This window comes from Pelodiscus sinensis, chromosome 13 (genome assembly GCF_049634645.1).
Source record: "Pelodiscus sinensis isolate JC-2024 chromosome 13, ASM4963464v1, whole genome shotgun sequence".
In the NCBI taxonomy this organism is placed as follows: Eukaryota; Metazoa; Chordata; order Testudines; family Trionychidae; genus Pelodiscus; species Pelodiscus sinensis.
In genome coordinates this window covers 44,749,666-44,764,807 of record NC_134723.1, presented here as the reverse complement: position 1 = coordinate 44,764,807, position 15,142 = coordinate 44,749,666, and the positions used below count along the sequence as shown (strand labels likewise).

At 52.2% G+C, this 15,142-nt stretch overlaps 1 protein-coding gene across 2 annotated transcripts in view; it reads right to left on the bottom strand.

The window, feature by feature from the left end:
* The window catches only part of GPC3 (glypican 3), a 299,836-nt gene extending 289,159 nt beyond the window's left edge, over positions 1-10,677 (bottom strand). The window contains exon 1 of one of the 2 annotated variants that reach the window (XM_075941138.1): positions 10,474-10,677. In XM_075941138.1, coding sequence (XP_075797253.1) covers positions 10,474-10,621 — 148 coding nt within the window. In that variant the 5' untranslated portion in view covers positions 10,622-10,677. The remainder of the gene's footprint in view (positions 1-10,473) is intronic. The other variant, XM_075941137.1, reaches the window with a different exon arrangement.
* Between the last annotated feature and the right edge of the window lie 4,465 nt (positions 10,678-15,142).

The following is a 15,142-nucleotide window of genomic DNA, read 5'->3' as shown; positions in this document are numbered from 1 at the left end:
AGTGCTCCATAGTCCTGTTTTTTGTTTCAGCTAGACCAGACTAACACGGCTACATTTCTATCACTGTTCTATGTAAAAATGGTTTGACTTAGACACCCACAAATCCTATTGATGTAACTAGAAGCTAAGGTGCTCAGAATTAAAAAAAACAAAAACAAAAACCCTAAACCACTTCTATGTAGGTGCTTGCACATAGCTTTAGGAGTCTAACTTCAGACACTCCCCATTGTAAAATTTTGACTCAATTCTCCAATCTACCAACCCACCCACAAACTAACCTGAAAGGTTTAAAAAACCACCACCTAACTCACACTGCTCAACAAAAGAATCCAAGTAATTATCAGGGGAGAGAGAAACAGACACAATAAAGACAAAAGAAGACTAAACAAAGACGGCGGCAGACAGAAAACATATCAGACAATCAGAAAAGACAATCAATTATATGTACAGTGATGCAAGTTATCCCAGTGCAGAATCCCACATCAACTCGTGTGTTTGGGTTCAACGTTTGTTTCAAAACGATCTTAAACCAGGTTTTCTACATCATTTGGGATCTTACGATTTTCCTGCAGAGGCTTCAGTGTTCAGCATTTGCTTCTCACCCTCCAATGTGTAATTCCCCCCCCCCCCCCCCCCCCCCGCCCTCCTAAATCTCATCTGAATTCTGGCATAAATTACTTCACGCCACTCCCTTGAGGAATCAACTCTCTCTGAGGAGAGCAAGGTCAGGAGTGTCTAAGTGCTACCAGATATGCCACTGCATGCGGCGGCCTCGCAGAAACCATAATGCTGCTCGGAAGCCGAGTCTTCCTACCCTCAAACGAAGGTCTTCCATTAACACTGCTTCTGGGGCCAGAGAGGGAGTCGAATTACAATGGGCACTTATTTTACATGTCCAAAGTGTGACTGCAGAATCAGACCTACGTGCATGGACACTGGCCCTTCCAGGGACCCCTCCAAAGCAACAATGGATCCATTCCAGAGACCCCAGGCCTGTAACAGTAACTACCCCTAAAGCACTAACATCACAGTATTTCTTCTGTATACGCCCCGAGACACAGTCCCTTGGTCTACACTAGACCAGGCAGGTCGGCTTAAGGTTCACCATGCAGCTATGCAAAATGCATCACTGGAATCGGCTTACTTTAAGCCACGCTGCCACAACGCCTACACCACGGGAGGCCAACGAGCACACACGCTCCTGTTGGTTTTCCTTACTAAGAACATAAGAACGGCCGTACTGGGTCAGACCAAAGGTCCATCTAGCCCAGTATCCTGTCTGCCGACAGTGGCCAGCACCAGGTGCCCCAGAGAGGGTGGACCGAAGACAATGATCAAGCGATTTGTCTCCTGCCATCCCTCTCCAGCCTCTGACAAACAGAGGACAAGGACACCATTTTATCCCCTGGCTCAGTGGTCCCCAACGCGGTGCCCACGAGAGCTATGGTGCCCGCCGGGGCATTTACGTGTGCCCGCCGAATGATCCGGGCCAGCTCCCGGGCGCCCGGCATGTGGGCGGCCCCTCCCGTGGATGCCCGATGCATGGGCGGCCCCTCCCGTGGACGCCTGGCAGCCCCAAAAGGTTGGGGACCACTGCCCTGGCTAATAGCCTTTTATGGACCTAACCTCCATGAAATTATCTAGCTTCTCTTTAAACTCTGTTATAGTCCTAGCCTTCACAGCCTTCTTTGGCAAGGAGTTCCACAGGTTGACTACCCGCTGTGTGAAGAAGAACTTTCTTTTATTAGTTTTAAACCTGCTACCCATTAATTTCATTTGGTGTCCTCTAGTTCTTCTATTATGGGAACTAATAAATAACTTTTCTTTATTCGCCCTCTCCACACCACTCATGATTTTATAGACCTCTATCATATCCCCCCTCAGTCTCCTCTTTTCTAAACTGAAAAGTCCCAGTCGCTTTAACCTCTCTTCATATAGGACCCGTTCCAAACCCCTAATCATTTTAGTTGCCCTTTTCTGAACCCTTTCCAAGGCCAAAATATCTTTTCTGAGGTGAGGAGACCACATCTGTACACAGTACACAGAGGGTACATCTAGACTACAGGCTTTTGTCGACAGAAGTTTTGTTGACAGATACTGTCGACAAAGCTTCTGTCAACAAAGAGCATCTAGACTACATCCAGTTCTGTCGACAAAGCAAGCCGCTTTGTCGACATGAGAGTGTAGACGCAAAGGACAGTGTAGATGCAGCAACGCCTTCTGTCGACAGAACTCTGTCGACAAAAGGCGTTATTCCTCGTAGAATGAGGTTTACGGCCGTCAACAAAACTGCTGAGTTCTGTCAACATTATGTCGACAGAACTCAGCGGCAGTGTAGACGCAGGTATAGTTTTGTCGACAAAGGTCCACTTTGGTCGACAAAACGTTGTTGTCTAGACACATCCAGAATGAGGAGTACTAGATGCCAACGGGAACTGCCCTCAGCATTTGATTCAGGGGTCTATACTAGACCCCCTAAATCAAACACTAGAAGATTGACCTCCGCAGGGTTGAGCTTCTCCATCGTGTAGACATGCCCTATGCTCAGAAAGCAGAGCAGAGTTCCAAGAAGCCGTTGTTTCTGGTTTGCTCTGGAAACGTGATTTAGGTAAGTTATTTAAATACCCACTTTCTCTATGTTATTATTAAATGTAAACAGGTGGTTCTTGGGACGCGGGATTTCAGAATTTGGAGTTGTTGTTTTTTTAATTGACAGATGTACAAAGGGGGAAAGCAATACACTGAAGGCTGGAAAACACTACTTGAGTGATGATTCCCCTATTACAGAGATTTATGCAGCTGGTATTAGAAGCAGAGTCTGATCTGAAGTGTCATTAGTCTCACAGAAGCACCCAATATAGGGCCAGATCCAAAATCTAAGCAAACAGTCATCACTTGAATTACGATCCAGTTTCCGTACTTAGGCATACAGAAAATCCATTTTACAGCTGATCGGTTGTAACTCTGCGACTGTAAAAAGTGGGCAGCGTTCCAAGTGAACACCCACTCTGGCGCAGTTACAAAACCAGCTAGTGAAGAGTTAAGCAGAGTCTGCAGACACGCCAAGGAAAACGGCTCCTTACTTTACCTGAATATAAGGGAGGTGGAAGGGGCTTTTTGGAAAAAGAAGATCTAGCGTGAGGGCTGAACAGTCTGGAGGGAGGAACCCTAAAACCAGCCTAGACTGGGAAGCATGAAACCTGAACGTCCTTTGGTTATTGTTTTCATTATTAATAAATTCAACCTCCAGAAAGGGAGCACGTTTGGACTCTATACTGCAAAGAAATTGTGTTTGCAGAACAAGCTATGGAAAATACCTGCTTACTGAGCAGTATATATAGGAAGAAATTGACAAATCAATTTTGTATGCATATCTGTGGCCTAAGACCTCAAAGCCACAGCTACCGGTATAGGAAAGCCAACTTGTCCAGAGAAAGCTCGTCCCGCTGCAGAAGATCAAAACACTCTGCGCCCAGGATGTTCGGGAAGTACAGGGGGCAGGAAACACGCCGCTCTGGCACTCAACCACTCCTGAGTCTGTAGACTCCTTTCCTCTCCCCCTCCCCATTGCGGGGACACAGCTGATTGGAATCCTATGCCACACAGCTCCCCCATGGAAAGAGGGCAAGATGGGAGTGGAACAAGAGAATTTTTTGCCTCTGTCATCTCCTGCTGGAAAAGGACGATTTCTTCAGGCTGCTGGGGGCTCCCCCAGAGATTAGCTATGACTTGATTTGCTTTCGGGAAGCCCGTTATGCAGATGCCAGGAATTTTATAGCACAGGGCAGTAATCTTTTGGGACTATAGAATTTAGCATCTCTGCCAGAGACCATTTGGAGCTAGCACCTCCTTCAACATTTATTTCCTAGCTGACTGGTTTTTTGCTTGCCACCGGAGGGGAGGGAGAGAAGGGAGGGGGGAATCTGCTCATTGCATGACAATGTCAAGGCTGGACAGTGTGGGATGGAAGGAGAAACCCTCAACCACTCCCCATCAATTCCCAAGGGGCTGATGGATTTAAGACAGCAGTCTAATACAGAAGAGCCAAATGTCACCAACAAAAGTCCTATTCACTTCAGTGGGAAATTCTGCTAGATTAAGGCTCCTAGAGTTGAGATTATAAAGAGCCGCTCTCACATGCTAAAACTGTTTCTACCCCACCCATCTCAGTGGCATTTGTGTTTAAATATTTACAGCTTTCCTGCTAGTTCTGAAACAAGAATTTCCGAGGCAGGAACAAGTATTCTCATATCCTCTTGCAAGGAGCCCTCTGCCTGCCGGGATTCACAAGAAATGTCACTCTTCGGCAACGTGACATCAATAACTCCAGTAACTTTGTAACTAACAAGCTTCCATCCCAACCTTGGTGTGCACCCAACTGGCAAGGGGGTTTCAGAAATCTCCTGATTCTGGTATGTACATACTGGTTCACCAAAGAACATCAGCAAAAGCCAGTGTCATGCTGGTTACAGATATTCCATGTACAGATGCTGTGTCATGAGTTATGCATCTATACACTGACAATATGCTCTTAGAGTTGGTATCAAGATATTAGCTGTGGAACTCCTCGCCAGAGGAGGCTGTGAAGCCCAGGACACTAACAGGGTTCAAAAAAGAACTAGTTAAATTCATGGAGGTTAGGTCCATCAACCGTGTCCCTAGCCTCTGTCAGAGGCCAGGAATGGGTGATGGGAAAGAGATAGTTTGAAGATTCCCTGTTCTGTTCACTCCCTTTGGGGCATCTGGCATTGGCCACTGTCAGAACACAGGCTATGAAAGTAGATGGACCTTTGATCTGACCCAGTATGGCCATTCTTATGTTCTCTGTCAGGATGTAAATTAAGCATTGTAAGCTAACACAATGGATCTTCATTTACGCACACAGCCAAACATTGATAAAGAGATATGAAATCTACAAGAAAGGAGAACACAGGAAAAGCCGTCAGCCTGTCTACAAATAAAGGCAATGAATTTTTGAAGCATTTCTAAAACATAAAAATGACATCTCATCATTCTGCACCTTGGAAGTTTGCATTCACCAAAGCAGGATCTCTGTCAGTTTGGGTTGAGAAGAACTTTGGGTGCAAAACTTCTGCAAACAAGAGTTTAACCTGTTAATTACATATCACCTTGAGAAAGCGCGTTCTGATTTGGTTTTCTACATAGCCAGTTGTTTCCAATATCCTTACTCGCCGTCCCCTGATTCTCTACCCTTCGTGAATGTATTGTTTCCGCTATCAGCGTAGCTCAGTGCAGCGGGGCAAAGCCAAGGGTGGATACGTCCTGCTCCGTTGGGAACAGCAGGGCTGGTCCTTCTTAGCGTCGTCAGCAGAAACGGGGCTGGGACTGCAGAGAGAACTCTGAATGCTGGGGAGTGGGCGTACGCCTACCCGAACATCGTGCTTTGAATGAGCTTTCTGCGGCTGCCCCGCTTTGTCCGCAGGGCTGTAAAAACACATTCCAAGATCAAGGCCTTGATTTCCTGATAGCCCAAGGTCTGCAGTAAGAGTATGTTAAATTTACATTCATTGGCTAATCGAATAGTTGATGCAATTTGCAATTTCCATCAGGGTGCCTCCATCTTGGAAGTGTAGCAACAGGCCCAAGGCTGTTGCTACATTTCCAAGGCAAAAGCGCTGGGGGAGCACAGGGCCAGCGGGGGACTCAAACACTCCCTGCAGCGTTTCAAAGCGGCAGCGTCGCATGGAGCCTGGGGTCAGTCCCCAACTGATCCTGGGCTCCACATGGTGCTGCCGCTTTGAAGCACCCTCACCTCTTGCCCGCCAGCTGTCTCTTTCTGATAGAGGCAGCGGGGGCGGGAGGGAGGGAAAGCGACTAGTCAAGTCCACTATCCAATAAGCATTTACTTATCAGATAGTCGACTAGTCGTTCACACCCCTAGTCTGCAGCGGTGGTTCTTCGCCTTTTCTACTCTCCGACTGACAGGCTGAGCAACACAGGGTAGACTTTCCCTGTTTAACAGGCTTCGCTCTTAGCTGTGCAACCTGCTCTATTTTATCTTTCTACCCACCACATGTTTGTTAGCTCTATAAACTCATTTTAGCACACTTCAGAGAGTTCGCTGGCAGTGCAAAGCCCTGCCTGTCAGCCAGATTACACCTACTGGATGCAGATAATTAACTTTAAGTACTCGGAGGAAAGTGCCATTCAAACAAATATGGTTGCTGCCTGGAACATATAAAAGGAGGCCCAGTGTTCACTTACAGTCACGCCTGGCACGTAAACGCGCTCCCTCAAAAGGCGCGACCACATGGAAAAGCTGGGGAGGCAGGAATGAAAGTCCCACAGCGATTCTGAAGGGAACAGCAACCGTGCAGCCCAGGAGTCTGGGAAACAGGAAAACAGGAGGGGGAGAGCAGGAGAGAAAACTGGCCCCACCAGCCGTTTCAGCATGTGTCCTCTCCAGCGACTCTCACATTTAAGACATTTCTGAAAAATGATCAAACCTAGTGCCGGCCCGAGCCATTCCTGCACCCCGGGCAGCGGGCACTCGGCATCCCTTACAACATCAATCAGGCACCCCCCATAGGATGGCACCCTGGGCAGCGGGCACTCGGCGTCCCTTACAACATCAATCAGGCACCCCCCATAGGATGGCACCCTGGGCAGCTGCCGGGCTAGCCCCCCCTTAATCCGGCCCTGCCCCTAGGTTGGTGCCCCGGGCAGCTGCCAGGCTAGCCCCGCCCTGATCAAACCTGTCTAGCTACCGACTCAGAACTCACAGGGGTTAGGCCCCATACTCCGGAGTCTCCGACGAGACAAACGTGCATTCTTCTTCACTTCCTGTCCCAAACGGTTGTGAAGTGTTCTGCAGTTCGGGGGGGGGGGGGTGCCACTCTCAGATCTACAGCGCGGCAGGTGCTAGGAGACGCGAGGCAAGGCGCTACATAAACATAAGGCAGCGAGATTATCTGCGATCACTCTTGCCAATGATCATCCCATGGGTCCCTTGTGTTCCACTGATTCCTGTATGCACCTGGCGCCTCTTTTTTATACTTCCGAGCAGGGACTATCGTTTTGCCACAGGATTGTATGGTGCCTAGCACGACAGCGCTATTGTTACATGCACAATAATGTTTCAGCTCCAATAGTAGAAGGTTCCCCAAACAACAGGTAGAATATCTTACACAATGCAACACCGGACAGGCAGAGAAGCGGACTGGCTTCAGGAGAGCTCCTGTGGGACTTCGAAGAGTGTGCGTTTCAGGGGGTTTCATTTATATTTATTGAAAAGGTACAACATGGAGAGACTCAGATGATCACCATGTTGGTCTGTAACTTTAAAACCAATGAGCAGTCCCATGGCACCTTAGGGTAGGTCTAAACTAAATGGCTCCATCAATGGAGCCATGTAGATTAGTGTACTCGAAAAAGGGAAATGAAGCGGCAATTTAAATAATCGCCGCTTCATTTACATCAAAATGGCTGGCGCGCTGTGCTGATCAGCTGTTTGGTGGCACAGCGCGGTAGTCTGGAAGCTCGGCGGTCAACATGGGAAGCCTTGTCGACTGCCCCAGTAAACCTCATTCCACGAGGCATAACGGGGCTGTCAACAAGGGCTTCCCTTGTCGACCACCGAGCGTCCAGACTACCGTGCTGTGCAGCCAAACAGCTGATCGGCACAGCGCACGCCAGCCATTTTGATGTAAATGAAGCGGCGATTATTTAAATCGCCGCTTCATTTCCCTATGTCTAGAAACCTCATCTACATGGCTCCGTCAACGGAGCCACGTAGTCTAGACATCCCCTTAGAGACCAACAATGACATAGAGATGGTATCCTGAGCATTGGTGGGTATAACCCACTTCTTCAGATGAAAAACAGCAACCAATGGTCTGGTAGCACTTTATAGACTAATAAAACATGGAGACGGGATCATGAGCTTTCGTGGGCACAGCCCACTTCAGATGACCAGAGTCATCTGAAGAAGTGGTCTGGTCATCTGAAGAAGTGGGTTGCGTCTACGAAAGCTCATGATGCCATTTATATGTTTTGTCTATAAAGTGCTACCAGAACATTTGTTGGTTTTTTTCCCTGTAACACACTAACTCGGCTATCCCCTGCAGCTTTTTCAGAGGAGATGATCTTGAGCGCGCGAGAGAGCGATTTCTTAAAGTAGAAGAGCTGCAAGCAGGAGTAACATGCCCTCTGCCGCCATTAGCATCTGTAACTACACTTTTGCCAACGGCCAGCGTGCACTGCGGATTGTAACAGCTCTTTCGCCGTTATGAAGTATGTCTCACCTATTAATGCAGCATGTTCTCTCTAGGGATGTGACTAGTTAACTGGTAGGGCTGGAGTCACTCCCCATCCCCGCAGGCAGGCGGTTGCTCCAGCCCTACAGGGGGGTGCCCCTCACCTTTAATCAGTGAAGTGGTTCATCATAATGTTTAACCAGTACCGATTAAACGGGATTTTACATCCCTAATTCAGACAACGACACGCGACAGCTCTCCTGCTTTAGGCTGGCACCGATCTGCTGCTTGTGTCCGGATGGAAGCACTAAAATGCAGCTGCGGTTCCTCTGGTACAGGGATCACACGTTTTACACTCAGCTCGCGGGCCCGGACGACACCCCACTTAGCAAGAGTCCACCGGAAGTGCTCTGACAAGGAGCTCCCCACGCAGTCATAGGTGCCACCTTGAAGGGGCAAACGTTCTGGATTTGCTCTCCCTCACCTCGTGGATGTCCCAAACTTTAAGGACCGAGTGATCTCAGTGGGATAATTCACATCCCAGGGAAAGGCATGCACCTAAGCCCGAATCCTGAGGCCACTAATGTCGGTGGCAAAACTCTTATGGCTTTCGACAAGCCCAGAATCACGATTCCTCTCCTCTCCCCCCCTCCCCCCCGTCTCTTGCTCAAAGCATCAGAAACCATTTCATCACATTAGAACCTGACCCTGGCCTACCTACATCTCGTTTTCCAAAACTGAAGCAATTCTTAAGCTGCGATGTAGGCAACGTTTTGTACCCACGTAGGGCACCCATTTTTGTATTGTGCAAATTGTGTATCTAGACCCCTGAACATTTGCAGCTATCCGCTTTACAGCCACATGCGGGGATGCGGATGTCGATACCCGCGGCTCATTTTTGCGGCTACAGGTGAGGATGCGACACAGATACAGTTTTCGGTCCACGCAGGGCTCGAATTAGAAATGCATTTTTCGCGCGCTGTCGCACATGAGCCAAGGGGCCACCGATCCCAGGCTATTAAACAGCAGCAACACATGACACCACAGTTATTCCATTTGACACAAGAGAATTCCTTAAGCCCAGGCTGGGATACAATTTTGCACGATCCCAGACCTGGGACACAGGGATGAACCCTCTGGGCAGGTTCTCACTGTGTTTCTCCTCCTCCTGTTTGACTCAAGGCTCTTGACTCGGGCTTTTCCTCCCGCGCTTGCCAAAAAGGGAAGCTGCAGAATTGTAGCTACAAGAGACAACTCCTGAAAAGCGAGTCCCCCCCCCCCCTCTACAATCTTCCCTCCGCGCAATGAGCGCAGCCCAGTCCGCGCGTCGCGAGCGGGCTGACCCGGGATCCTCCGAGTGGCCGAAGGCAGATGCCTGGACGCTGCGGTCCCCGGGAAGGGTCGGGTCCCCAGCTCCGTGCCGGAGGCAGGGCGCGTTTGTTTTCCTTCCCCCGCGCCCACGCAAGGCAAACCACAAGCGGAGGGGACTGGAAACGCGGGCCCCGCGCCCGACTCCTGCCTGCTCCGTGCGGGGATCGGCGGCAGGGAGCTGGGCAGAAGCCGCCGGTGACACGCGTGCGGGGGGCCCGATCCCGCTGGCGTGCGCGCTCGGCCCGCTCAGGACCGGGTGCGTAAGGAACGCGCGCTCCGAGGCGCGGGGCGAAGCCGGGGGCAGTAGCCGCGAGCCGGGGGGAGGCAGGGCCGAGCTCAGTGGGGGTGGGGGCACGCAGGGAAACTCTTCTCCTTCCCGCTCCGCCTCCCCCTGCGCGTCTCTGCGCACCAAACCCCGGGTCCCCTGGCGCACGGCGCAGCGCGGTCCCCTGCCTGGGGCCCCGCTCCGGGACCCGCGGCTGAACCCCCCCCCCCCCCAGGTCACTCAGCAAAGCGAGACACGCGCCCCTTCCTCCGGGCAGCAGGGGCCGGGGCGGCGGGGCGGGAGCCGACGCGCAACTCCCTCCCCCGGGCACGGGGCTGCGCCACGGCCGCGCTTGGCCCCAGAGGGTCCGGCGACCAGGCCGAAAAGCTCGAAGCGAGCCAGGAGACTGGGGGGGGGGGGGGGGGCTTCCGCCAACTTTCCCCGCAGGAGTCGGGGAAGCGCCCGCAGGCCGGAGGAGACGGGGATGGGCAGGCGGCTCCCGGAGCTCCCGGCCTCTCTCCTTCCACAGGGCGCCCGCCCGCCCCTTCCGAGGCTGCAGGCTCGCTAGGGAGGCTGGACGCGGCGGGCTCCTGGGGCCCCGCTGCCCCAAGCCCGGCTCACCTGGCCCCGGGCTGTCGGGCACCCCCTTGGCGCCGGGCTGCAGCAGCTGGAAGGCGGCGCGGACGCGCTGGCAGGTGGCGTCGGGCTGGGCGCAGCCCCGCAGGCAGAGCGCGGCCAGCAGGGCCAGGCGCAGGGCGCCCCAAGCCATCCCGCCGCCCGGCTGCTCTCGGGCGCTCCGGGCCGGGCTGCCCGCGCTGATTGGCCCGGCGCCGCCACTGGCTCCCGGCAAACTTTTCCCCGGCCCGCCCCCTCCGCTGCGCTCATTGGCCGCCGCCTCCTGGCCGCGCCCAGGTGCGGGCGGGGAGCTTGGGGCTGGGGGGGGGCGAGGGATGAGCGGCCTCCCCCTTCCCGCCCCCACGAGGAGGGACGGGGCACCGCACACGCTAGGAGCTCCCCCACCCCCGCTCCGGGCACGCTGCGTTCGGGGAGCTGGGCGACTCGGCTTCAGATCGGGACTTTACCGCTCCCTCTGGGGGGCTGCGCCCCTGGGCAAACCGACCCCCCAGGGCGGGGGAAAACCTCCCGCAGGGGAGCCCACCAGGCGGGAAGAGGCGCGCCGAGATGCCCGCAGCTGCTGACTCCCGCGTGGCAAGGCTGGCGTCTGCTCGCGCCTTGGCTTGGTACCAGACTCGGTTCGCTTCCTCCGGCCCCGATCGCTAGTTTGTCAGCCGGGTCCCTCTCCTCCTCCGCAGCCGAGCTGGTCAGACATCGCCGGGGTCAGTAGCTAAACTGTTCCCTTCACACGGCGGCACTGGTTAATTTCCATGTTGCTGCGGGTGACTTTGGAGTGGGCTCTGTTCTCGTTCCTGATCCTCCAAAGTGTAACCAGCCCATAGGTTTGAACCTGGGACCTCTGTGTAAGAGCCTCTACGGCCTGAGCTAAACGCCAGCTGGCTCTCTGAAGAGCTCCCTTGTTCTTATCTCTGGCTGTAAGTGCCACTGTATGGGATGGCGAGCTACACTGGGGCTGTGTCTAGACTGGCAAGTTTTTCTGCAAAAGCAGCCACTTTTGCGCAAAAACTTGCCAGCTGTCTACACTGGCCGCTTGATTTTGCGCAAAAGCACCGACGTTCTACTGTCTGAAATCAGTGCTTCTTGCGCAAATGCTTTGACGTTCCCGTTCGGGCAAAAGCCCTTTTCCGGAAATGCTTTTGCGCAAGAGGGCCAGTGTAGACAGCTAAAAACTGTTTTGCGCAAAAAAGCCCCGATGGCGAAAATGGCGATCGGGGCTTTCTTGCGCAAAACTGCGTCTAGATTGTGCTTTTGCGGAAAAGCGTCCGTACCAATCTAGACGCTCTTTTCTGCAAATGCTTTTAACGGAAACACTTTTCCGTTAAAAGCATTTGCGGAAAATCGTGCCAGTCTAGACGTAGCCTGGGTGTGTGGGTTACAAAAGCCAAACCGAACTGGTTTCTTTGCCATGGAAAGGATGCAGGCAAACAGCTCTCATCACGTTCTGCAGGCTGGCAGAAATCCAGCAGCAGACAACGTTCCTATACAGATGTGATAGACGATTTGCCCAGCCTTGCTCAGGTCCTTAGCTGGAGCAATTTTTGGAAAGTAAAATGAAAATGCCCAGGCTTCATTGGCATCACTGCTCTGGGGAGGGGGGTTCATGATGCAGGCTGTCCAGGGAGAGGACAACCCCAGCTCTCTGTCACCCCAGCAGCCAGGGGTCAGGTGAGAAGCGCCTCTCCATGGCCGCTGCAGTTCCAGTGGGCACAACTGGGGCAGGTCCAGGTTTGCCTGCCCTCTGTGCTGCCCAGCTAAAGTGAGGAATACAGAAAACCCTGCACTTTCCCCTCGCTCCCTGACCAAGGGGAACAGCCAGCAATCTCCCCCTACCAAGGGGGGGGCTCAACTTCATCCTCCCTAATAGGTACTTTGTCCCCAGCCAGCTCCATTCACCTGCCTGATTGTGTCGGTAGTTTTCTGAGGAGCAATCCCATTCTGGGCACATCCCATTGTCCTGGTACAGCCAACCCCTGACCTTGCTTTAAGTTCTGACTAGCAGACCTACCCAACGTTGCTCGGGTCCTTCAGGTCTGGGCGGGGGGGGGGGGGAGCAAGGGAGGGAGGGGAGTGCAGGACTCAGGGCAGGGCCTTGGGATGGGGGGGAGTGCAAGAGTGAGGGTTGGGGGGAGAGGAGGGTCTCAGAGCAGGAGATCCCCTCTAACATGGCCCTTTTCTCTCCCCCCCAAGTCCCCCTCTGACTGCCAGGGGCTCGCTTCTCTCCCCACTAACCCCTCCAGCCCCTACTCACCAGGGGCCATTTACTCACCCTCCCCATCACCACCAGCCTCCAGTTGCCCTGGCCCATTTCTCTTCCCCCGCCCCCTTCCCCCTGGTCACCAGAGCCCTTTTTTCTCCCCGCCCTCCCGTGCTGTGACAAGGGTCAGGGAGAAAAGATTTGGGGCAGGCGGGGCTTCCGGTTGTCCTGGCGCAGCCAACCCCTGGCCTCCCTTTGAGTGAGGAGAAGAGGACGCTGCACACCAAATTTAGTAGCCCCCGCTCTGACGGTTTAGGAGAAATTCTTGAACAAACAGACTTGCAGACAGACACACGGACACTCTTTATATATATGAGATCATGCCATCGGCTCTACCCGTCATTTCTCATCTCTGTATTCTGCATACGTACCATCCTACCCGATGCACTATAGGGAATAATGATTTCCTACCAAAAATATATGTATAGCTCTTAATTAGTTGATTTCTTATTTTTAAATCCATTTACGTTTCTACCCCAGGGAAATGATCCGAAACACATATTAATAGTAGAATCCAATTTCCACAAAGGTGAGTAGTTTCACTGGTAAATGACCAGATCCCCTGTTTCTGCACTACTGACTTGTGTCTATTCGGGTAGGAGCTGCACACACCAATTACACACGCAGCCAGTTTTTTAAACTCTGCATCCGGCCCTTTTAGCTATAGAGAGAATAATTTAGAACAGTCTGCAAAATGAGCAGCTACGACAGACTGAGCAGCCAGATGAGATGGGGAGGGGAGGGGGGAATTTTTCTGCAACCTATGAAAATGAGACCAGAGTTTGAAGAATAAATATTCTCATTTGCACTTATGCACACATCTCCCCAAGCCCGGCTTTGCTGTCTTGTGTGCTTCATTTTTTTCGCCTTGCTTCTACATCGGCCTCTAAGCCCTCAGGAGCTGGGGTTTGCAGTCTCTTGCTTGATTTGCATATAGAAACTCTCTCTCCACCCCCATGCTGCTCCTTTGGCCTGCAATCTTCCTCTCTTCAGCCTTAAGTGAGATTTGTGACATGGCTGGCACTTTTATGGACTTTACTAACATTAACTATTCCGTAAGATAGGCAAGAATCCCTGTATTATCAGTGGGGGAACTGAAGCGGAAAAATGTAATGACTTGCCCAAGGCTACCAGGGCAAAGCCAGGGCTAAAACCCCAGGAGTTCCTGAGTCTTAGGACTATGTATCATTATTTTTATGTGATATTAGCACAGCTGACCTCAGGGCCCCATTGTGCTAGTACTTTACGAACAATCTGACACAGTCTCTGCTCTAAAGAGTTGAGTCAAATCAGTGATAGGCGGCCTGAGGGCTGAAAGTGGCCCTTTGGGGTTCGAGGTGTGGCCCCTGAGACATTGGAATTGCATCAGCACGCAGGGTCAGACTTAAACCGTTACATAAACCGTTCTTGACAAAAGCCGTCAGCCAACACTTCTCTGGCAGCTCCTCCCAGCTGGTAGGGGAGAAAGTCAGGTGTACTCACCCCCTTAGCTGGCAAGCCATGGGTTAACGAGGTTTCTGGGACACTATTTCAATAGTTGAGGAATCCGCAGCGGGCACTTAAGAGTCAGTCTTGGCAGCAGGTAAAAGGTGTGTTCTTGACTCAGTTTACCTGAGCTCCGTTGGCCAACTGAAGTTACAAAAGCAGCAATGTTGCGACTCTGTCTTTAACTGTGGACCAAAGCTCAAGTTTGCATCCAGGCACCCCCTCCAGGGTTTAGCTCAAGCTGCTAACCCAAGTTAATAGGCAACTTGCCATGTCGTCACTGCTGTTTGAACCCCCGTTAGCTGACACAAGTTAGGTAGCCCAAGCTAAGATCACCACTTGTTTCGCAGCCAAAAGTCCAGTACTGGAGAGAAGCTGCTTTGGAGGGGATTTTCACACCCAGAGGGTTGGTGTGATTTGCTTTCAGGACGGACACAGCACCTGAAAGTCTTAGCCTGGGGGTGAGCCAGGATCAGGACTCAGCAGGAAACCGCATTTGCAGGCAGCCTGCTAAACAGCCAGCGGGGCCACTGGACGATCAAGATGCTAATGGAACCTGCCAAGATAGTAAGGTGATTGCGGAGACACTAAATGAATCCTTTGCATCTGTCTTCATGGATGAGGCTATGAGGGAGATTCCCAACGTAAGAACATAAGAACGGCCGTACTGGGTCAGACCAAAGATCCATCTAGCCCAGTATCCTGTCTACCGACAGTGGCCAGCACCAGGTGCCCCAGAGGGGGTGGACCGAAGACAATGATCAAACGATTTGTCTCCTGCCATCTCTCTCCAGCCTCTGACAAACAGAGGCCAAGGACACCATTTCTATCCCCTGGCTAACAGCCTTTTATGGACCTAACCTCCATGAAATGATCTAGCTTCTCTTTAAACTCTATTATAGTCCTAGCCTTCAC